Here is a 25,066-nt window from a genome sequence, read left to right as displayed (position 1 = left end):
GACAGTCCCCACAAGGATATGAATACAAATGTGTGTGTGTGCGTGTGTATGTTTTTGTGTGTGTGTTTTTGTGTGTGTGTGTGTATGTCTGTGTGTGTGTGTGTGTATGTCTGTGTGTGTTTGTGTGTCTGTGTATGTCTGTGTGTGTGTGTGTGTGTGTGTGTGTGTGTGTGTGTGTCTGTGTGCGTATCTCCCTTTCACTCATTATGCTGCCCCTGTACAGGATAAGCCACTGGAAAATGGATGGATGGATTAGCAATAAAAAGTAATCAATATTAATATAAGACTAACCATCATGTCCTAACCCTCAGAGCGGTTCAGCCATGTGGACGCGTCTCCAGAAAGCCCTGGGCTGTGTCATTCGAGGGCTCCCAGCGGCACAGCAAATTGACTTCGCTCCACTACAAAGAGGGAGGGAATTGGCCTGCATCCATTCCACCGGCTGCCCGCAGCACGCAGCTTCATTAAGCCAGCCAGGTGCCTGTAAGTCAGCGGCTGCCGGCGGTGACGGCCACCGTGCTCCTGCGGCTGCCCACTCCAAGCCGGACACGGTGCCCGCTAACCGGGGCCGCTGAAGGAGTACAGGCTGGACATGGACTCCAATCAGAGGAGCTCCACGCAGCTCCCTTCCGCTCCTCGCTCAGTGACAGTCTGCAGACATGCTGAGGTAGGAGAGGAGCAACAGCAGGAGCTACACTAAAAGAAGGGATTCCGTGCATCAAACTTCTGTGATTGCAGATCAATTACAGAGTCTCAGTGAGCCTGGAGCCTACCGGGAAAAGTACAGGGCATGAAGAATGGGACACCCTGGAGGAGATGCCTGTCCTGCATGCACACATACATGCACACAGACACAGACACACACACACACACACACACTCTATGCACCCACTGGATGTCTTTTGACGGTGGGAGAAAATGGTTCATGGGAGTTTTACTTATACAACGATGTTTTAAGGGCAGAATGAAAATTGATTGGCTGAGAGAGATAACCAATCAGATTGTACAGGAGCTGGGTCCAAGCAGCTAGAGGAGGTGGGACCAACCAATCAGATGGAGTTACTAGAGAAAACCTGCACAAATCTGAATAGAACATGCAGACTCCACACATGCAGAGAACTGAGGGTATGACCCTATATCCCACTAAGCCATCCTGAAAAGGACAAGCAAACAGATATAAATAACACAGCGACCCATCCTTGCTCTGACTGCTTATCCTGGTCGGGGTCACAGACAGGTTGAAGCACATCCCAAGCAGAAGAGGGTCCAAGGCTGGGAATCAGCCTGCACAGGACAGCAGTAGAGCACAGAGCACCTGCATGGACGCAAATGGAGTAACATCACTTGTATGAAAAGAAAAGAGTTTTTACATGTGTAGCCCAAATACATTCAAGCCAAAACATGTCAGGGAGGTTGTGGAAAGGGCAGAAGATAAGAAAGGACAGCTATTCAAGGGATTAGGTCAGAGGTATTCATTTGTATTGCACTGACCTTGGTGTCATATAATGACAGGCATATTATGTGTTCAAAAGATTTGTAATATAAGGTTGCAATTTTGAAATAGATCTGTCGCCACCTCACACCACCCACACAGTTCTCTTTTTTTTTCTTTCACTTGTCCCCTCCTCCTCACTGGGGGGGGGCGTGCCTCACAGTTTGGATAATGATCCAGCAGCATGAATCCTGTCAGATGGGACTGAAGACCCAAATCCTTATACAGCTCTATTCTGAATGGATTACTATAGATAGCATGGCTAGGCCTGGAACTTTTAACTCATCAAATGGTGGGAGAATTTTTACATCCTTCAGTGTTTCCCAGTCTGATCCTCAGGGGTCCACGATTTTGCTCCCTACCAGGTAGTTCACATTTTTATGAGCTGGCAGGGAGCAAAAACGATAGGAAGCACTGCTTAATGTGACTTGTTTTTCGTGAAAACAGCACTGTGTGAACGTGCCCAGGATATCAGACAGGAACATGACAATACTTGTCAGTCTGAACACCATGCTCAGCAGTCAATCTCATAAAGTCTGGCCTTCCAGAGTGTTCTGCAGCGGTCGGGATTCCCCCTGATTCCCAAAGCTGCTGGCACTGTAACTGTGGTGAGTGACATGACATTTAAGATGTCCTTCATCCCACATGGCTGTCATGGATTTTGTCACACTTAACTAGCACAAGTAACCCATGGCTGGCCCAAGAGCTTGTGGGTACACGCCCAGCAGACATTTCCTTATCATCTCCAGAAAACCCAGCCTAAACTTTTTGGGATTAAATACTCAAAAGTATTTTTTATTTATTTGGCAAAGGTTCGTGTCCTAAGCGTCCCGGGAAATAATAAAATACTAAATACTATATAATAAACATACAATGAACTAAAAATGCTTTGACAGAAAGAGACTGTAGAGTCATCTCTTTGGGATACAGAGCCCAGTTAATATTCTTGTAGTCTTTAGATCTCCAGATTTTGGCATTAACACATAGACAAACAGAGCATATCAGTCCTTTGGGTTCACTCATCAATATCTGGGAATAGGTATGTGTTCAAAGATATGTATTTATCATACAGCATTATCATTCTGTACAGAAAAAAAGACCCTTGATAGCTCCAGGGATTGACTGACCCTGCTTCTGCAATTGAAGTTAGAATGAAGTTAGAGTGTGTAGCCAATAAAATGGCCTGAGCTAAGGAATCGCAGTCTCTCTTGGGATTGACTCGTAGGATCCCCAAACCTTGGGCGGACGGCCCGCCCTTCCTGCTGTCTGTCTGGGGTGCTAAGAATCTTTGCCGAACCATTTGTGTGGACTTGTTTGCTGCAAGTGCGCCAAATGCAGTGACGAGTAGAGTACTACTCAGTAGAGTAGAGTAGAGTACTTGTGACTAGAGCGGTGGTTCCCGCTCCAGTCCTCGGGGACCCGCAGACAGACCACGTTTTTGCTCTCTCTCAGCTCCCTAAAATGAGGACTGTCTGGCAGTGAGCTGGGAGGGAGCAAAAACGTGGACTGTCTGCAGGTCCCTGAGGACCGGATTGGGAAACACTGGCCTAGAACATCACGGGGAGCCCAGGAGCTCGTCTGCTGGCACAGTGGGTTTCCTGCCGGTTCCTAAGGAAACAAGTTGCCGTGGACACCCACCAAGAAAACAAGACGACGAATATGCAAATGGTCTCTAATGCGTGTCCGTGAATAACAATATCAAATATACACTCCTTTTATTTTTCCTGGAAATACTACAGGATATAAATAACTGTTTTCCCCCTTAAATAAAGAAGGTCTCCCTCCTTAAAATCAAACATTACCAATCTAGCAAACAGGTTTCACCTGAGGGTGTCGGTACCGATAGGATAGTATACAGAATGAATAACTGTAATGCTTTAGTATTTCTGCACGATGCAGGAGCTGAAGCACGGTGGAGTGTTGGATGGTACAGGAGGGAAACCAGGCCATTGTGTGCTGCCCTCCGACTCGCATAACGAGGATCGGGGTTTCTCTGTTAGTGGGGGGTTAAGCTAAAATGTTACGGTTCCTTCTAGCTTGATTATAATGATAACTCGTGTGGCTAAAATAATTCCAATGTAACGCATGCAAACAAATAACTATATATTTAACCATACTAGGAATTTTTTTCTACTTTTCCCTGGAAGCAGCACAAGGTGTCCTGATTAAAGAGACGGCCTAGTAACTGCAAGATGGAACATCCTCAGAAAATATGCAGCTGGAGAAAAAAAAACTGACAAAATGTTTAAGACTTACCTTTTACCTTTATAACCTGCTCTGGATATTAGCTTAAACTAAGTGAGCAAATACTCTGTGTCCTAAATATTTATTCCCAGAGCTGGAAATAAATAGTTTTAAATATGATAAATCAATCCCTCTGATAAAAGCTTTTCCAAACAGAGTTTTAGACATCCATAGCCAATCCCAGAATGCACTAGGAGCAGGTAAAGTGAACGTTGGATTGGTGTATCACACATACAGTCACACACTAAGGTAGAGTTACCACTTAATCCATGTGAGGGGGACGCTTTGAGCTAAGACGGGATTTGTAAACTTCTATTTCAATCTAAAGGACCTGGATTTCACTTAAGCACTGAGATCTTGCTGCATGCTGATTGGTCGGCCTCCTACAATCATGCACGTGTCACTAATTTTAATGTGAAACACCTGAATGTGTCTTTCAACGAAGGAAACAAACCAGTAAAGGTAGAAAAAAGAAAGAACTGAACTATTTAGCTAAGCACAGGAGCTTTTCAGTTTTAAAACCTGAAGTAGCTCAAAGTGTCCTGTCTGACATGGATTACCTGGTCAGCCTACAATTTGGAAACATCAGTTCACCCACAATGCATGTGCCTTTTAAAATGCACACACCTTTCAGAAGTTCACGAGCCCTGGAGGTGTGAGACTGCAGTGCTCCCTGTGGGCTCTCTCTGTAGCTGTATGCCTGTATGCACTGTGTGTGTGTGTGTGGCATTTAGACCTGCTCTTATTAAGCTAATTCTGGGTTTTTTTCTGCTTTGTTATGTCTGCAACAGAAGTGTAAAAAGAGCAGCACGGCTGCATGCTTCTGGGTAAAATATGAATCGCAGTTTTATTCCACTCAGAATCGAGTATCGTGTTTTTCTGCCATAGTTCTTCAGCAAGATTCTTCTATCTTTATTATTATTTTTGTAGTGCATACTGCCTTTATGAAGATGAAACAAACCATATGTAGAGATGCGAGATATGTTGGTTAACATACAGATATCGCAGGCTGATAGGCCCAGGGCCGTTACGCAAAGCAAATTTGTGAGTAAACACCTTTTCAAAAACCACATTAAAGACATAAAAACACAATGCAGATATTTCCTGCAACGGAGATGTGAGTCGTGAATGTCATGGCATGGCAACTCGTTGATGACGTGTAGAGTTATCGGTAGAAGACGGAAATGATGAGTGATGGAGGAGGGGATTAAGAGATGCGATCTGATGGAGGAAACTCGCTCATTGGGCAGATTACCCTGGGAATGATGAGGGAGGAGGGCCGGGGATTAAGAGATGCGATCGGATGGAAGAAGCTCGCTCATTGGCCAGATTACCCTGACTGCAAGTTCATTGCAAGTCTAATGACATGTTATTTACAATGTAGTCATGTTATTGGGTGAGTGAATAATTACTTTATATGTTACCTAAACTGATTGACACAACACCACTGGGTAAGGCCTGCTTAAAGTTTATCAATATACTAAATTATCAGCACCAGAGCTACTACATTAATGGAGATTACTGCCCTGGATGATCACTCATTGTCCAGATTGGAAGACAAGACTACAAAATGCTGTATGATAAATACATTCCTAAGAGCACATTCCTGTTCCCAGGTACGGTATGTGTTGCAGGACTGGGAGACGACTACCCTCCAGGCGCTCCTGGTATCCCCGTCATAAATGCATAGCAAAATGTTTCTAACAACAGGGAAGTAGGCAGAGCAAACAAAAACAACCATCGCTCTTGACTAAGACACTGCAGGGGCCGAGTGGCACCCGGCTTGCTATAACCCTTCAGAGAAGGGATCCTTCAGACGAGCTTACGCTCACCTGCGTTTTGGCTCAGAGGGCTATATCTCAGTGCTGGTGAACTGATTGAATCCCATGCTGGACAAAATCGCCATTACGCACTTGGGCAAGCACCCAAAAGTGTTCCAGGGTTGCTGGTCCTTATGTGTTAAAATGGAGAGCAAGATTACATGTATAAAAACTAACACATCACAATGTACTTGTGTAAACTAGGTTTAATTTATATATCCTGTAAATATGTTGAAATGAGACAAGCGAATGAGAAGAGAGATATCTGACTTGGATATCTGGACACACTACAAGATATCTGACTTTTGGATAAAGGGACCTGTTAATCTACAGCAACAAAAGCTGTTAGCGATCAGATTGACCCATTTGGGCCCTTGATGAATGCTTTTCCTACAAAGGTAATGGAGGAAGTTCAGAGCACCTCTGAGTTATTGTTTGCAGTAAACTTGGTCTCTATGTCGGGCTTTCCCGTGCTCCAGTTCCCCTCCAGCAATGGTTTATGGGGGGGGGGGGGCATACTGTTCGTTTTATGCAAGCAAGATCTTGGCCTTCAGGAGCTCAGAGGATCAAAACCCATCAAACTCCTATATAGCCTGGACCTCAGTTGGATCTGCATGTTTCTCCTGGGTTTGGCTAACTTTCGGCAGCTCTGTTTCCTTGAAACCTCTCTCTCTTTCAAAAAAAAAAGTTGTAAAAAATAAATGGTACAACACAAAAGCCGCCAGCAAGGTGGTGGGTGGTGATGAGGTACGGGAAAGGAGTTTTAGAAGCGGCTTTAAATTTTACCATCTCAAAGACATCATCTGAGGCCGGCGTTCTGGAGAAACCTCAACAGGCAGCTACATGAGCTGATTAAGACAACAGTAACAGCCCGCAATCTTTATGCTCCAGGAGGAAAATGGCCTGGAAAATATGCAATAATTCATGGCTGCTTTGTGAATTCTTATGACATGCAGTGTTTTATGGATATAGATGATACATACGTATGAAAGTGTGTCAGACCGAACAGAAGCAGGACAAAGACAATGCCTGTGATTCTGCCTCCAGTTAACTGCGACGTAACGTGCGGCAGCTGGAAGGCAGAAATGAGAACTTCTCAAACTATTTTGGAAGCAAAAAACTAAACCAAACAACCGAGATACACAAAATTCAGATGCTAGTGTTTCAACAGGGCAGACTATTATGTTTATTTGTTTGCCAGGATAAAGTTAGTGGCCAGTGATGGACAAAAGGAGGATAAAAGTATGTCCGTGTGAAGCTGTGCTGTGTTACATGTAGATACAGCTCTGTGATCCTTATTCTGTCAGTCGCTGTACTAGAGACTTTAGGGGTTTGCTCAAACTGTCACATGTACTTGTGATCAAGAACAGGTCGAAGATGCACTGCATTGCTTAAGGTGGCCTTGTGTTTAAGTGGACGGCTGTGATGTAAGCACTCTGAAACAGAGATCTGAGCCTCTCTTTTGAGACAGGATAGAGATACTTTATTACCTCAGGGGGAAATGGTCTTTTTGCCAACTGCATCTTGCCCTCCATGAGTTACAGATATATATTACAGCTTGATTGGGGGTCACAGCACAGGGTCAGTCAGTGTCAAGTAAAGTGTAAACAACTGGCACTTGTTCAAGGACTCAACATTGTCATATGTCCGTTGGCCCTGGGATCTGAACCTGCAACCTTCCGAACCCAGGAACATAATTCGAACCTGCTGAAGTACAACCCAACCCCCCAAAAAAAGACTGGCATGCCTCAGGCTTTTGGGAAACAAATGAATAACCTTGCTGCACTCAGTTGTCCTGCGCCACTGGATATGGACCAAATATCCACTGGATATGCTCCCCTGTTTTTCATTTACTTTTAAAATCATGAAAATTCCTAGGGTGAATAACACTGCTTTAAGTTAATGCAGTGCAAACATCTTTGCTGCACTATGGAGATAAAACATCAGTTTGTTACCCCTACAAGAAAGAACTTTTAATCATCTTCTCCCAGGACATCATTGATTTGGGGTCCCTGAGGTATATGTTTGCAACAGATGAAAACATTAAAGCAAACAGAGAAGCCAAGGCAAGATCTACAGTGTGTATCGCTGATTAATTATCGAAAGACGTGTTTTAAGGATTCGTCCTGACAGCTCCTGCAAATGTTCCTCAGAAACGGCCTCTAAAATATTTAACAATTTGCTTGTACGAGCAGAGCACATCAAAAAAACGCTTTCCAAAGCGAATTTCGGTAATTGGTCAAGGATGAAAGGACGTAAGCTCACCCCGTACTACATGGGTGTGAGCTTCCTTATTTTTGACCTTAAAACATTCCATTTTCTGTAAATGCTCCTCTCGCATTCGTACTGGCTCAGGGGCCATTGCGGTCCACTCCCTTCGTTTGGAAATTAGGAGATGGCGAATAAGGAGAGAGAGGTATGCATTGGCTTTTGATGTGTTCATTAGGCGCCTGCTGTGTCGACTCGCCTGCTTTCCCCGTGTTTCCCAGAGGTGCCTGACAGGCTACTTCCTACGCACCACCCCTAACACGCCTCCCCGAATCCCCTCTTTAATTAACCACCAATCCCTCGATGACAACACCCACCCACTTGGCACCCTCCAATATCAATGCAACCCAACCCAAATAAGTACAATAAAGCACACAGGCCTAGTGCCATCTGATGATAGCAGATTCACTGATGTACCACGATCGATGCCGGGCTGTTCCCTCACGGCTGAGCTTGAGGATGAATAAATGAAGTCGATGAATTAATAATGCGAGTGCGGGGGGAACCGGAATGGGGGGTTTGAAAATATTCCTTGGCACTGCTCTGACCAAACAATAGCTCTGATGCTCATATTCCAGAACCTGTGACCTTTGGGTCTGTTACTTTCTCACTGGTATCCTTCCAACCCTGTAACAACACATTATGTAATAAATGCTGCATTATGTAATGACTCGACAAAATGTAACAAGTTTTCATCTCGTAATGCGGTGTTATTACATAATGCAGTGTTATTACATAATGCAGTGTTACATGATGTGTAACACACTATGCAGTAACGCATTATGTAATAACTCGACGAAATGTAATTACTTTATAGACTACATTATGATTTTATATTCTAACATTACCCTATTATTATTATCATTCAGTTCAATACATTTTGCAGAGTTATTACATGATGTGATGTTATTACGTAATATGTTGTTACAAAACTTCAATTTTTCCTTTAAACAGAGATGGAGAGAAGAAAACCACATCAAGACAAGCAGAAAGCAGAGGAATGAACATTTTTACTTTTCCATTCAAGCGGTCAACACAAAGGATCTAGCAGTCAAGCCTGTGCTTGACAGAGCTACCCTGAAGAACTTAGAAAGAAAGCTCAATGAATTAAGATCAAAAATGCCTGGGATACAGTATTTCCTGTGGCTCTCCTTGGATGTGAAAGCCGGATCATGGCAAAGCAGGACAATAAGAGTACTGACATTGTTGTTATTTCAGAATAGTGTGAACTACAAAGAAAACAAGGACGCGGATCTTTTCGTGGCATCTAACAAACCCCATCATCATAGGAGCGAGATTAAAGGCAGTTATAAACAGAACGTCGGCTTTTTTAATGACCCACAAGTAAGCAAAAGCAAATCTCCCAAAATTCACCAACAAGCAACAATAGATCTCGCTATTCAAACACAGCTTCTACTATGGGGAAGTCATGGGGACAGTCACATCTCACACACATGCTACGCAAACATAGGGATGGATAGGATATGGAGGTATGAACTGCAGGTACAGTGAAATCCCTAAAGCAGACACATCTAACCACATGCAGGGTGGGAGGAACGGCTCACCGGGAGTCAACCCATACAAACATGGACAGAACATGCAAGATCCAGACACAGTAACAGCGGTGGGATTCAAACCCAACCCAGCAGGACAGGAGACCTCCATGCGAACCCTCAGCATCAAACACACGTGTCATTCATCAATGCTGTATTTATGTGGTAAATTAACAGAGATTCAGGGTAAGTATTACACAGGTGCCACTTACAAGGTAACACTTACAAGTAGCTTAGTAACACAGCTACTACTCAAGTACAAATCATGGGCAAAAGCAGTAAATGCATGAAATACATGAACCAGTACTATTGATTAATGATGAACAAACGAGGGATCAGTATGTAACAATCACTTAGTTTCTGATTAATTAATCCATTAAGTAAGAGCACTACTACATTATCTATGCCCCTTCAATGGTGTCACTAGAGTTCTTTTTGTTTGAGGACATTATCTCCTTAGTGTGTTGTTTTCTAACAAACCTAGTAAAGAAATAAAGGAATAAAGAAAATGAAATAATAGAGAAGCCTAGTCCCCGCGACCCAGTAGGATAAGCGGTTTGGAAAATGGATGGATGGATGGAGAAGCCTAGCGTGTGGCCATGGTCACTGTATAGCTTCCATTCATACTCTGAGGCATCCTTTAATTCCACATGTCATTCTGAGCAATACCTGCCTACCTGCAGCTACTCAAAGAACCCAGAACAAGCAGAGTCGTTTCTTTTTAAGAGGCAGAAAATGATCAGACAGGGAGCGTGGGTGTCCCCTCCGCTTAATGGGAGAGCAGGGCAAGCTGGTGGACGGGGGCGGGGGTGATTTCATGTGCCGTGCTCGGTGTTCGCGGAGAGCGGAGAAACGATGTCGTTCTCCAAGGCGGATTGTAACCGGGACTCACCACTGATTAAATCGTCAGATGGCGCGCATTCCGTCGCAGGGGAGCGGCGATGCACACGTCAGCCTTGGGCTGTCCGCGAGTCCCCCTCCCGGCCCCTCTGTGTCTGTGGCACTACTCCAAAGGTCACGTACTGTGTGTGTCACTGTCTGCCCGCCTCTTTGAGTGAATCTCAAATACCGTAAGTGGGTGGGCTGCCTTTTAAGGGTAGGAACTGGATGGGCACCTGGGAGGGGGCTGGGGGTTCCAAGGCAGAAAAGAGAACATCGAAAACTCATTAAAGGGAAGCTACAAAAGCATGCGGAAAATGGTAACACGGGAGGACAGGAAGAGGAGGCACATCCTTCAAGGCAAAGAATCGCACCTCCTGAATGACGAGTGTGACCTCAGCAGACCAGGGAATGCGTCAGTCCACCATCATGCCAGTCATTGAGTTCCTATGTCTTCTCAGTTGGAATTGTATTCATAGACTTTGGTTTGTGTTCATTGACCTTGTGTCACCAGTCCTGTGCTTCTATCTTCCCTGTTTGTGGATTATGGGATGTCTGAATTTCTACGTGACTAGTGCAACACCACATAGACACTGACAAATATGACAGCACAGTAAATAAATGTTAATATTTCATTGACAATTTAATCTTCAACTGCGGCACATTGGTCACATTACCCTGGAATGTCACATGACACGTGCATGATCTAAGCCACGAACTGCTGTACCGTTTTACATGTTAATTCAGGCATAAAGGAAACCGGCAAATGCAACCGTATTGAGCAGTAATTCCACAGGTTTATGACTGTTTGCGCATTAAGGTCTTGGCTGTGAACTGCTCTGATCTCGATTCACTCCGATTTATGCACACATCCCCCACGGTGTCACGTGGAACAGGTAGCAGCACACATACAATGTCAGTCAAAAATCTGGACACATCTACCGAAATTCATGTATTTTCCCCAAAACCATATCGAGCTGGTTTGAGATGAGTTGGATCGAAGAGTAAGAGCCAGGTAGCTAACTTGTGCCCGGATCTTGTGGAAACTCCTTCAGGATTGTTGGAGAAGCATTCCAGGTGGCTACATCTGGAAGCAAACGGGTTATTTTGAGATGTCTAAAATTAGAACAAAAATTGACATATTGAAAACTTCTTTTGTTAATGCAATATTTGACATATATTACTTCATTACCTCAAGGTCTTTTACAGTAAGTTGAATAACATAGCTGAAAAAGACGGGTGCATTAAAAGCAGGTGTATCCAAACTTTTGACTTGTACTCTATCGGCGCCTGATTTTTCACCTCGGAGTAACATGGCTGCAATGGGGATTTGCTGGGAATTATGTTCTCAGTAACCGTATAGCAACACCTATGCGGAGGTGCCCAATTAAGGTCAAAATCCTGACCATTTGGCTTCAAAAGAAAAATGCAAATGGTTGGACAGAGAGGTGAAAAGTAGTGATGAGCAGGAACAGGCGGAGGGAGCGTTAAGAGACGAAGTACAGAAGGAACCGTCAGGCACTCCGCTGTGCAAAACAGCAATAATAATCCCAATTAAAATAATTACAGCATTTTGGCATGGAAAGCATAATTAAGGAGAAACAAGCCATTAAGTATTTATTTCTAAATATAACTTATTTAACATTTACATGAATCAAATATAAAGCATTATGTTTACAGGGAACCGTGACTGTGCTGTACTAAACAGGCCAGTTAAAATTACTCAGGGGTCTTTTTAACAAACCAACAATCTAAAAGGAAGAGAGGAAGATGATCCAGAATTATGGGCGAATTCTGGAACAGCCTCGGGGTAATGCAAGACACGGTTACAAAAAACACGGTTACAAGCGATTCACGATTACAAAAGGGGCTTATTATGCTATTTCGTGATCCGTTGCCATGGAGTTTCTATATGGTGTCCATGGCGAAGACGGCTGTCATGCAGAATTCCGCAAGAGAGCCCATGTGTCGGTGGGCAGAAAGGAAGAGGAAGGTAAAACCAGAACTTTTGAGAAATCAAATGGGTATACCTCAGTGCCGTAAAGCTTCTTATAGGGGAGACCGCCAAAATGAACACTAATAACCCTACAGGTAGCACAGTGATGAACAGGTGCCCCTCCCAGCCTGCAGGATGAACATCAGTAGTACGGGGCCACTTTCCAAGGAGCCATCAACCTCCTCTGTCCTACCCAGAATTCATCATTAGGACTCATAAAGAGCTGGGTAAATGTCACCAGGTGCAAACAGATGGTCACTTTTTAGAAGCAGCACAGCAGGTCTACGTCACATGGTTGGAGAAGCTTGGACATCATGTGACAGGACTGAGTCATGTGACGAGTGCCAGGTTGCAGAAAATACAGCACAGACTTGAGTTTCATTTCACAGTCCCAAGAACACCCCCCCCCCAAGACCCCACACCATTTTATTCTCCTGTTGTTCTCCTTTTCGGAAAAGTTAAACTGCTCTCTTTTTTCCGTTGCTCTCCGTAATTTCCTTACATCTTCACCCAAACACAACCTCTCTCCCAACCAAGGAAAAATAAAATCTGGCATAAATTCATGTCACATTAGATGTCACAGCATCCATTTTCCAAACCGCTCATCCTTCTGGGTTGGGGGTCCGGAGCCTATCCCGGAAGCAATGGGCACGAGGCAGGGAACAACCCAGGATGGGGGGCCAGCCCATCGCAGGGCACACACTCACACACCATTCACTCACACATGCACACCTACGGGCAATTTAGTAACTCCAATTAGCCTCAGCATGTCTTTGGACTGTGGGGGGAAACCGGAGTACCCGGAGGAAACCCCACGAGGACATGGGGAGAACATGCAAACTCCACACACATGTGACCACTGCACCACCATGCCGCCCCATGTCACAACATGTAAAATTGTATTTAATTTAATTGAGAAATGTCACAAATACTCAAAGGATCACTGACTAATACCAAGTGAAACACGGCTCCGTATGTGTATGTGTATATATATATATATCATGGGGCATTCAGCCCAGTGTGTCAAACAGCAATCAGGATACAATCAAATGCTTACAATAAAGCACTCTGTAGTTACATTACTAATTCAGCATCAGCCCCCAGCCTGACCCTTTCACCTGTTCCCCCATGTAGAGTCCTCTTATCTGTGAGTCTTTTCATAGCAGTGACACTGTCTTGTGTGACCTGTACAGTAACTTCAAAGGAAGGACGCAGAACAAAGGAATCTACTGAAACAGCATTATCTGAAGGCAAGGCAGACCTTGCCTCTGGTCTGTATTTCAGGTGATGCATTAATACCATAAGCAATCCCTCAGAAGGAAAGTCTTACACCATGATGCAGGTTTTGGCTGAACAGGTGTTGCCTTCACATAATACATGTCAATTTGCCCCCGTCTAACATAAAGATGCTCTTCACTTTACGATGATTCGACTTACGATATTTCGACATCATGATGATGCGATAGTGATGCACATACAGTAGTCAACTTTGAATCATAATCTGTTCCTGGGGTGGCAACATACTGTACGTTACAAGCCACTGACGCCGGACGACGGCAGCATCCACGCTTCCAGTCTCTGTAGCAATCGTGAGTATAAACATGTAATAACAGCGTATTGTACTGTGTTGTATTTTGTATTTAACCAAATAAATGTGTATTACATTTTATTTACAAATCAATTACTTAGTGTTAGTGAAGGTAAACGGCGTATCGGTATTAACTGGGGTCCCTCATCAATGCCTGTGAGATGTCTGGACGGGTAGGAACTCTACGCTCCTCTGAGGAGTCTCAGTGAGCCCCGGTACATTTATAACAGTGTCTCTCTGACTCCAGTCTCTCCACCTTTGGATGCTCTGCCATCTGGTCACCGTTTGTATCCCGGCAACAGCAGCCGAACCCATGTCAGCACATGCCTCCAGACAGCCAAACAGAGCGGCTAACCAATGAGCGGGGAGAGAGTGGGTGAGGTCCCAGTGCCTGTCCTCATCTTGGACCTGCATGCCAGCTCCCAGGCTGATTCTCAGGGTGTTTGGATACCCCCCCCCCGGGTACGGGAGAACATTGAGTAGCTTTTCGATCCTGCGTCTGCGAGTCCAATGAGCACCATGTCAATAATCACAGCAGCATCCCCTCAAGATGTCTGTCAGATCGACGCGTTGGCCAAGCCAGGTCTGCCTGACAGAACCCAACGCCAACATCGATTCTGCTCAAGTGAGACTTTGACACTTTTATTTTCAAAAAACAAAATAAAATCACCACAAGCTACAGACGGGTCTCATGTTTAGGGTGGTGAGATGACCACAGTACAATGCCGCCCCTGAGCTGTGGACAGGAGGCTGCTTGCCTACCGGGCTCTGTGCAGTTTTTAGAGTGCCCCCACTCCTCCGTGACGTTGCTGTCCAGCTCCTGCAGTAGCCTCCGTCTCCCCCATAGGTGGCGCTCTTCAGAGGCGTGACCAGACACGAGGAAACCTGTGGGATAGACAGCCGTGCACTCATTAAAGGACGCAACGTCCTCTCAAACGGCGCTTCCATTTTCTTCTGTGTGATGATGACTTTTCTACTAAACTTATACATGCACCCTCGCCATCCACACCTACTTTCAGTCCAGCTGGAGTAAAACTGAGAGAGTTATTAGCTAAGCAGGCACGTCACACTGTTATCTTTTATCTTTCCTGCTAAAACCCATGATGCACAAACTGTGATGAATCCATTATGGACCAAGACGTTTCAATCAAAGGCCAACATCGGTACACAATCCAAAAATACTCCTTTCTGGCCACCATCAATTCCACCACACCACAACCAAGCAATGTGATCCTACAGGTCGCACTAACGGTGAACAGCGAGGGAGTGTGACGTTGAGGTGTGCTCTCCCCCTGATCCCAGTTACTCAGACAGCTGTATAACTGTATCTCCTCCGCCTCACTGGAATCTTATCCAGTCCATGAAAGCACTGCTGTCTGGACTCTCTCCTCTAACAGGAATAATTACAGTGAGCATGTTCCACAAACAATAAAATCAACACAGAGAATGTCACAAAACTGATGTCTCTATTTCCCTTTCGCTTGGTCAGTTCAAGAATAAATTTTCTCCTCCATATGTGGGGGTGGTGAGCGTCTCTGTGTTTGTGAGCTGGAGGTCCCTGGTTTAAAACCAAAGCCCTGGAGGAATGATTGCATGTGCGTGCATCTTTGAGCAAGGCCTCTGTGGGCAGTGGTAGTTTAATGGTTAGGGAAGTGCACTTGTGATTGAAATCACCCAACCTGCAAGGCAACACTGAGGTACCCTGAGCAAGGTACTGCTCCCCGGGCGCTGAATTAGCTGCCCCCTGCTATATCACAATGTCACATATAGGTTAAATGCAGAGGATACATTTCATTGTTGTGTGCTGTCGTGTGTCAACAATGACCACTGATCACTTACTTCTAAAGTTCTTCACTTTTTCCATTCATAAATGCCTACTGTCTTCTCTTTCTTGTGACTAGGCTTCTAATCTATTTAGAATTGTCTTCTGATTTAGATTTCCATCTCCTTCATTATTTACTCAGCGACTGAATCATTAGCGTAGCTATTTGTTTTCTAGATTAGAGACTCCCCAGACCCGGATTTAAAACACCGATAACTGGTGCAGTGTGTCCCCTGTCTTTACAAAGCAAGGTTCTGTGGAAGTAACCGCAGTGCCACTGAGACTGACATTAAAACACACTGTCTCTTTTGTGCCTGTCTACCCACATCATGTGCCTACATGAGGGACAGTGTCCTCCGGTTCTTGACTAAGGCGCTCTTTTTGTCTGGATGTGTTTCTGAACTTCAAAGCCCAGGACAATAACGCTGAGAACTCACAAAGTGCTGAGCCTAAAACAGAACTGTCCTTCTTAAACAAATATCAATGAAAAATCACAACAATTAAACACAACAAAATGTATAAACAGAAGACAGAAGTCGGCGGAGGAAAAAAATGGTCTGTACAGGACACTTTATTCCTGAACTGGAGAGAACACACATGAAAGTCCGTTTGTTCCGGAGTGCCTAAAGTCTGTAGGCTTCCACATATAAAGAAGCGTACAAAACACTTAACGACTCGGTAGCTGGGTGGCTTCGAATGTGTCTGAAATTCCGTTCTCAGCTGTGACAAAGTGTTGCCACGCAAAGCAATTCCGGCACACAATTAAAATTCCCATAAACAGGCAGTAGAATATTATTCGCTTTTTTCTTCCAGAACTGTAGCAATATTTCAGCATTTCCCTTTTTAAAGGGGCATTAGCAACTGTGCAGATTATGCTGTTACGGCATTTAATCCATCTTCGGGCTGCTAATCCGGGCTGGAGTCACAGGGAGCTTGGAGCTAATCCCAGGCAGCAAGGGGCACAAGGCCGGGGTACCACCCGATTGGGATGCCAGCCTATCGCAGGGCACAAACAATTAGAGATGCCGATGAGCATGAGTGCAAGTCTTTGAACGGCGGGAGGAAACTGGCACGGGGAGAACGTCCAAACTCCACACACCCAGAGCGTAGGAAGGATTTCAGTCCCCAGTCCTAGAAGTACCAGGCAACAGCCCTACCCAGTGAATCACAACACCGCCTTACAGCCTTTAATACTAAACTAAATGACAACACAAAGTGCCGTTCAGCGAGGCTCTTCTGTTTAACAAAGACCGGCTGTAAACACTGTTGTTTCCCTGGGACACGGGGACGCGTTGTTAAGTCACTAAATCAGAATGAGCATACTGGGTGTTCCATGGTTACTATGGAGATGTGGCGTAAGTGCAGATATTAGGGTTAGCATTCACAGAGAGAAAAACACACTGTAAATAGCATGTCCGCCTTCCTTATTCCGTCAAATGTATTCATTTTCCAGCCTCTATCCTGCTGAGGTACTTTTACAGCAAAGTGAGCTGGGTTCTTGAGCGTAACCTTTACCTGAGTGGGATGGGATATCTAGGAAATAGAGGTACTTACTGTACTTTACTGCTGTGACTGTAAACACATCTCTCCTCAGACCACTGAAATAAAACGTACGATGCAAAACATGTGGTGTGTGTCTCAGTGGGGTGGGTCTCCGTACCCGCGATTGAGGTCCAGACATGCTCCAATGGTGGCAGGTAAATATCCTGCCCTGATACCAGTCTTCAAGTATCAATCTCAACTGTATTTGTGTGTCTTAAAGGTAAGCAAGTTGAGAATGTGGGGGGGAGGGGAAAGCACATATAAGCTTATGTAAATGTCTTATATTTGTTATGCGATCTGTGAATGATACATTGCACTAGTACTGTTGTGCAATGTTTTGTCTTGGAAATGAAAATTTAAATGGCGGAGTACTTCATGTTTGCGTCACAAGGACATTGTGGACCTTCTGTTAAAAACCTGCTAAAAAGTTGACGAAGCTCATAGAGCAATAATAAAGGCAACACAATTCATTCAACTACTTCCCAAATCCTTTTCAGACCTAGCGATATTCTGATCAAAGCAGAAGCGAAAAAGGAACAACAACAACAACAACAACAACAACAATAATAATAATAATAATAATAATAATAATAATTCTGAGATTTACTCAGGGTTACTGCATAATCAGCTGCTTAGTGCCAAGACATGAGACTCTCTGAGGGAGTATCGCTGCAATAAACGGTTTCGCTGCCGGACAATGCGCCTTTCATAAGCGCCTGACACCGATGCGACCGTGGCGGGGGTTCCGGCGCTCGGAATGCGCCCCCCACTCCGCTTCGCAGCGAGTAACGGACGGCGAGGTGTCCGACCCGAATCTGCCCGCGGTGGCCGATTTCTCATGGCAGAATAGAAGGAGCGAGCATCCCACCTGATCTCCGCCCAACGTGCCAGCCGTATTAAGTAGCCTGACCCCATAATGCCACTGCGTTATATTTAAAGCTCACATCTGTGTTGCGCTTAATAACACATTTGTCTTTGTTGTCAGTACAGGTGTAAAGTTAGGCCACGTAAATTTGCTGGGGCACTTGTGCGCCTGTTTTGGAGCAGAAGCCAGAGTAGTATGACGTTACTGTCAACTATCAGGGCGTCATTTCTGCAAAAAAAGAAATCACCGAATGACTAAAATAACTTAATAAAAAACGGAATGTGGCTTGCTACCGCAAAATGGATGTACTGAGAGAAATGAATTTTTAAGGTAACATTTTCATACTTGGTTTGAGCCAGCAGTGGATGAAACAGTGTAGTCAGCAAAACAGATGAGGGGATATTCTACTGAGCGCTAAAAGTCAGCCGTAACCCACCTGATATCTCAACACAGTAAAAAACGTCATTTCAGGTTTGTCACAATAGCAAAAAGAAAAAATAAAACATTAAACATGCGCAACAGTCAATGCGTCTTCTCTTACAGCTGGTCCCTGTGTTTCAGTATAAATCCAGCAGCAGAAAGGCTGCTCACTGCTGATGGAGATTGTGCTGGGCCAGTAATCCCGATCTGCTGCCTCTGCTACATATTAGGGTTTGCGCATTATCTGACATTTAACCCTCATGCCCCCCCAGCTGTCGTTTTAAGTGACACACTCTTCTGAACATGACATGTTCAGTCTAGACGTGAAGAATCTCTCGCTCACACCAGCCCCTCCGTGTACTTTGGGGGCCAAAAATTCCCTAACCATACAGTACTGGGGTTTCCAGGAAAAGCGGCGCCCAGAAATATTTATATTTTAATCAAGAAGCACCTGAGAGGAGAACGACTGGAAAACATGGCCACAGTTAATTAGCCTACAGCGCAGTTGTAATGCGTTAGATAGCCACCTGACCTTTACATCCATTTATCCTGCAGTTAAAAGAGCAAAACTGATTAAATAAAAAAAAAAATCATATGCATAGTTAAATATGACACTGCGGCTGTGTCTCGCAATAACGGATGGAAATGCGTATAAGTCCGCACGTCATAAATAATCTGACACATTAAAAATCACACTGCCTATGAGTTTTTCGGGACCTGAATTTCCTAAAGAGGAGGCAGGTACGGAGATCGATGGAGCATTATTAGAGACTGCAGCCTCTTGCCTGCTGTCTTCGCTGGTGATCAGCGTGCTGTGGGACGCCGACAGGCAGCCCGGGAGCACACGGAAGCCACGATGCTGCACTCCCCTATGCGGAAATAGCGGGTAATAGCTTAGGATATCCCCAGGCGACGCTCAGCAGCTTTCTAATTGCAGCCACATCGGTAGTAATTGAGCGGGCTCAGGTGAAGAGAGATCTGGCTGGGTAGGGGGCAGCTGATGTCATCGTTAGCTGGTCACCCGCCCCCCTCCGTGGCTCAGTGGCCGCGGGACTCATGTTCCGACTGCCCGAAACAGCTCCCAGGGGAGAGTGTGTCAGGCAGATCTAACGGGGATTTTGCGGACCATTAGGCATTCTGTTTGAACATTAATATTAGTGTGGGAAACCTTGAGCGTCATCCCAACTGAGTGTGCCATCAGTCTAATTATCCTTACAAATTAAACTGACATTAACGTGCCTGCGTTTTAACTTTAGTAAAGGTTTTAAAGTGAATTTTGAAAAAGAGCTGGGGGAGATATCATAACATGTTTTTTTAATGCAAAGGTCAAGGTGTTTTAAAACAATTTTAAGTCTCCAGGGATGCTGTAATGTCATACAACAGAATTCAATCCACATGTATTGTCTCCTACAATAGTGCTATAAGGGGATTTAAACGGCTTCTTTCACCACAGACTCACTGAGCAAGTGAAAAAAAGTACCCAAAAAGGGCGCTAGACATTCCAGCTACAGTCTCTAGCTCACTAAACACAAGTTTGACCTGGGTTTTTGGATGCTAGAGTATCTTGGCAAATAGAGATTGTCTGATCTCTGGGAATATCACAACAAGACCCTCCTGTTTCATAAAAAATGAACTGCAGTTTGAAGCATAAATTTGAAACAGTATTAATGTAAAAATATACAGTACGTGCATAGCAGATCAATGATCTTGGTGATATGAAGGTACAGTAAAATTATGCATTGCAATAATTTCTCACATTTTTAAAAGACATCAAAATATCTTACTACCCAATTATACCACTGAAACAATCGATTTCACATGTCAAGTGTTATGGCGAGTGTAGGCGAGAAAGCAAGCAGGCAATGGAACCCGTAAATGCGGGCAAAAAGGGTTTATTCACCGGACAAAGACTTCGCTAACAGACAATGTTAATGACAGACCTAGGGAAACGTACTCCGACGCGGACTGAAATACACAGGACAAGCCGGAAATAACACCAAACTGCTGGGAACAATCAGGGTTTCACACGAGGTTAATGAGGGGGCGTGGCACACAGGAGGATCGTACGAGCAGGTCGTGACATCAAGAGGCAGGAGTGCATGCTGAACACATAATGGTATGTTTTAACCCCACCAAGACTAATTAGAACCACCTCCTTTAAATACACCCACAAAACTTAACATTAGCATTAAACGTAGCACTGTAAAGTTTCACGAACCACAGTCAGGCAAATAAAACTTGTATTTATAATAAGAATGTCTTTAAACATTCACATGTTCGGGTTGCCACAGATACATTTCTGTGTTATGAAGATACCTGATACTGGTAAAGACACCAACACAATCTAAAACGTGTGTGTTCATTTTGGGAGTGTTGGGCATTTCAGGTCCAGAAGCTACCAATCCAGACCAAGCTTTTGTTTCTACCCACCAGGTGAGGACCCTGTAATGGTGACTTTATGCTCGGTGGGTTGGTAGAAACAAAATCCTGGTCTGGATTTGTAACATATGGACTTCAAGCACCCTGCACTGCATTTTGGTCAATGTCACACAAGCAGACCAGTGCAAACCTGAGAACTGGTTCCAGATCACCACAGGGGGGTGTCTAAACCAGGGAGAAACAGATCACTGACAGCCAGCAGCGAAAGCTGTGGAGATGTCTCACCAGCAAGCTGTGATAAATGCCACATTCCCCTTTGAGCTTTCCTCCATGCTCTACAGCACTAGACGGCCTCTAGTCGAGGCATCGACGTCAGAGCTAGGGTCTGCAGCGACGAGGAATACCGACAGTTACGGGACCCCATCAATGGTCTGCTTACCACATCCCAGCAGGGTATGTTTACCTCAGTCAGAGGCAAGACAAAAGACCTGCATTATTTCTCAGCATGAGACAGGCAAAAAGCTCTCCATGTGAATTACTCGTCCTCGTTGCAGGTTCTAGGAACCGGAGGCCTCTGCTCGGAACCTCGGCTTTTCTTCCACAGATGTGCGTAGGTCTGGAACCTGTTCCCCTCTCGCTCCATCCAAAGGGGCCTCATCCCTTTTTGGCCCCAAAAGTGGGCCTTGGGATTTATTTACAGTTTTGGTTTGACCAGCTTTCAAACAGCATGTGGTCTTAAAAATCATGTTTCTGCAAACAATTGCAAATATTTTAAGCATGTGAAGTCAAGCGAGCATGGTACTGTGATAAAAACATTCCAAATCTCCTACAAATACAGAACAAATGCTCATCCTTGGATCCCTAGAGGCAGGGACAGAATTAAAATCAGTACTTACTTAATTCATTTTATACTGTATATACTTTTTCTGTCTAAAAATTGAACTCACTTTCTTTTTTTAACCATCCCCTAAAATGTGCAAAAAACAAGTGGGCAGTTACGTAATAGGACTTATCGACCATTCACAGCCAGGCTCTGTATACATTTACATTTTCATGCGGCCGCCCATAACGACCCCGTCATGAAATTTCTCCAAAGCTGCTACAAAATACAATTCTGGGGCACTTCCAAGGCAGTCACGTGTCCCTGTGTGAAGGACCGATCATTTCATCTGTCGGCTGGTTGACGGGAAATAGAAGTAGGAGTACGGAATGTAAAGGCAGTCTGTACTGTAAAGACTCCCGTTCCTGCAGACACCAGCCTTCATCTGTCCGGCTTTGGCTTCCCTGCCATCGGCAGTCTTGCTTTGGAGAAATTCTCCTCCACATTGCATTTGACATTTGCTAAAAAAAATTAAAGAAAATTCACGGGACACGTGAGAGTACATTTGCCTGAGATACAACTATCAGAAAAATTGAATAAAGCAAATCGTGTCCTTTGATTTACATAAAAAAAATACAGGATTTAAAGGAGGACTCAGATAACAAAAGTGCTAACATTAATTGACCAATTGATGTTATTTTAGTCGCAGGATTTTGATTTCACTGCTCTAAGTAAGCCTTTTGAGGAGAAGTAGACCCTTGGAGAACCTGTTGGGGCTGATTTTCTAAACAGTCTTATAGTTTTGCGAAAATCTACTCCTAATGAGTTACCGTGGAGAAATGCAACAATAAAGCCAGTAGACTGCAACCTTCACTGTTTCACGACAGACGTGCTACTGGGGTCTGATAAAGGTGCGCCAGATTTCGGGATCTACATTGCGAGGTGCTGACGCTGAGAGCTTCCAACTTTAGGAGACCGATAGGAGACTGCAAATGGGAAATATTAAGCGGGTAATTGAAAGAGACTCGCTTTACATTCTCACGCCATTCGCCATGATTATTTAACGCTTATTTATTATTTAACATTATCGATTATTTAACATTTGCTCATCTAAGGATGCATGAAATATGAAAATTCTTTCGAAACGTTTATGTACGTAGAAACAAACCAAAAAGAAGATTCCACTTTCATGTGGGTACGTAGCAGCCTATATTATCTTCAACAGCACCAACCTCTAAGCAAGAGAATACTCTTTAAATGCACATACGGGATTACTATTTAATTTCTTACATGTTTGTAGTGAAGTACAACAGAGCAGCCATTAAAGTTCATAAACTGAATTCTTTCTGATCCTGTTATTTCAACGGGTACGATTAATTACTTTTATCACATAGATGAAGATTGCGGTGAGTAAATCAAATTCGGGCATTTCTCTTCTGTTCGGCATCATACGAAAATCCGAGTAGCCTATATTTCAGCAGGGGTCTGTCGTTAAAGAAACATAAAAATCAAATGAAGACATTCCTCTGCGAAGCAGGGATTCGGCACATATGGACTCTAACTATAATAGTTACACGTCATAACCATATTGAATCATTAAAAGCACATTTGGTCAGCTTTGCTCCAGTAAAGCCAATTACTTTAAAGATTGCGTAATTCCCGGCGTGATAAGTGTTACATTCCCAGTGAAATATCCACATAAATCTATATACAGTACAGGTCAGCGATGTTAATAGTAATATATCAACAAATGCAAGCTTTAATAAACATGAATAAGCGCTGATCGAAGGTGTAGAATTAAACGGAATACCCAGCGCAAAAAAACATGAAAATTATATTTAACGCGCTGAAAATCCCTGTGTACGATGTATACTGCATGAGAAACTATGGATGTTATTTCTGTAGAAATAAAATATACTATCCACAGTTGGGTCCGCAAACAGCATATTACAACTACGGGGGACTTTCTAAGCAGTCCCGGGAGCTCACCTGTGTTTTCCGCCAGGCAGGACAAACCCGTTACAACCAGAAGCAACCCCCCCAGAAAGCACATCTGTATGAAAAACAACTCCTTTCGCTTTCTCCTTCTCGTTTTGGTCTTGCTCCGGCCGATCATGACACGCAGCGGCCGACTTGGTGCTCGGACAGCTGGGGACATCACACCGGCGACCACTCCATCCATATAGGTCTTGGGCAAGAATGCAATCTTTGGGGGAAAAAATATATGAACGGAAAGAGACAAAACACGGTGGTGGGAGCGGGTAAACGAGGGCTGGGAAAGTTTCAAAACAGAGTCATTTGGAATGCGTCGACGCGTGAAATAAAGACTCGATTCCCTTCGCTGCCGTAGACGTTTCCCCCTTATATCATTTTAACGATAATATTGAGAAGGGGCGCTGGGAGCGGAAATGGTGCGCCATGGATGCGGCAAAGTCGGTGCCAGCCCTCGCTCGACACGGTCTGCCGTGGAGTTGTGGATGCTGATGTGGTACAGGGGGAAAGGAGAGGGAGATAGAGGGTGAGAGAGAGATCAAACTGATGCGGAGCAGCTGTTTGACGGCGGAGAGGTGAGAGAGCGACTCTGAGGCGAAGCGTGGAAATGCGAGCGTATCACCGCCCTCTTCTGGAGAGTCTGGTGTGCGACCGGGATGTGGAATTACCCATTGATCCCTTATTGTCTTGGGACTTAAGACTTAAATAGTTCACGGAGGTTGTGTGCAGCCAAATGATAAGACAAATACCAAGAACAAAGCGAGCTTCCTTCTAATCCATCAGGTACTGCCGACATTAGTTTTACTCCTTTGTAGCTTTTCGGCAGTCTGGAATCTCCTTTAATTTATTAAGCCAGGTTCCACTGGTTCAAGTAACATTTTGATGAAATATTTCTGACCAATGAGTCAGAGTAATATAAGACAGTGATGCAGGGCTATGCCATGCTGTGGTGGAAAGTCCTTACTTCTGCTTTCATCCCAGTGAAATGTGTGGAGCAGAGAAACCAAAATTGCAGAGGAAGTTCATCAAGAGTAGAAGCCAAATATTCATAGCATAATATAATAATATATAGGCCTATCATTTATTCCCAAGTATTTTAACTGAAGAACAATGCAAGTAACAAAGATTCCCATTAAAGCTTTGATCTTTTTTTTTTTTTTTTACCTATGGAGTATGTCCCTTTAGTACATTTCCTCATTGTTCCAAACACAAACGCCTTTAATTGCAAAAGGAAAAGCATGCAGGTATATTTGCGGGCTTCCTGACACATGTTGACAGATTGGACCTAATATGTGCTTGGTGCTTAGCAAAATCGTCTATTTGGAATGCCAAAATAAATTAATATATAAACAATTAAACTAATACATAGTCGGAGCAGTAGGATTA

At 44.2% G+C, this 25,066-nt stretch overlaps 1 protein-coding gene across 1 annotated transcript in view; it reads right to left on the bottom strand.

Moving 5' to 3' along the window:
- LOC125725461 (sodium/potassium/calcium exchanger 3-like) overlaps positions 1-24,176 on the bottom strand; it is a 76,403-nt gene extending 52,227 nt beyond the window's left edge. The window contains exons 1-2 of the mRNA XM_049002391.1: positions 23,678-24,176; positions 14,603-14,725 (exon numbers count right to left, since the gene is read on the bottom strand). Of these exons, the coding sequence (XP_048858348.1) occupies positions 14,603-14,725; positions 23,678-23,870 (316 nt within the window). The 5' untranslated portion in view covers positions 23,871-24,176. The remainder of the gene's footprint in view (positions 1-14,602; positions 14,726-23,677) is intronic.
- Positions 24,177-25,066: the final 890 nt, after the last annotated feature.

The sequence above is a fragment of the Brienomyrus brachyistius genome, unplaced genomic scaffold, assembly GCF_023856365.1.
Source record: "Brienomyrus brachyistius isolate T26 unplaced genomic scaffold, BBRACH_0.4 scaffold67, whole genome shotgun sequence".
NCBI lineage: Eukaryota > Metazoa > Chordata > Actinopteri > Osteoglossiformes > Mormyridae > Brienomyrus > Brienomyrus brachyistius.
Note: the sequence above shows the minus strand (reverse complement) of the source record. Positions and strands in the feature narration are given on the sequence as shown.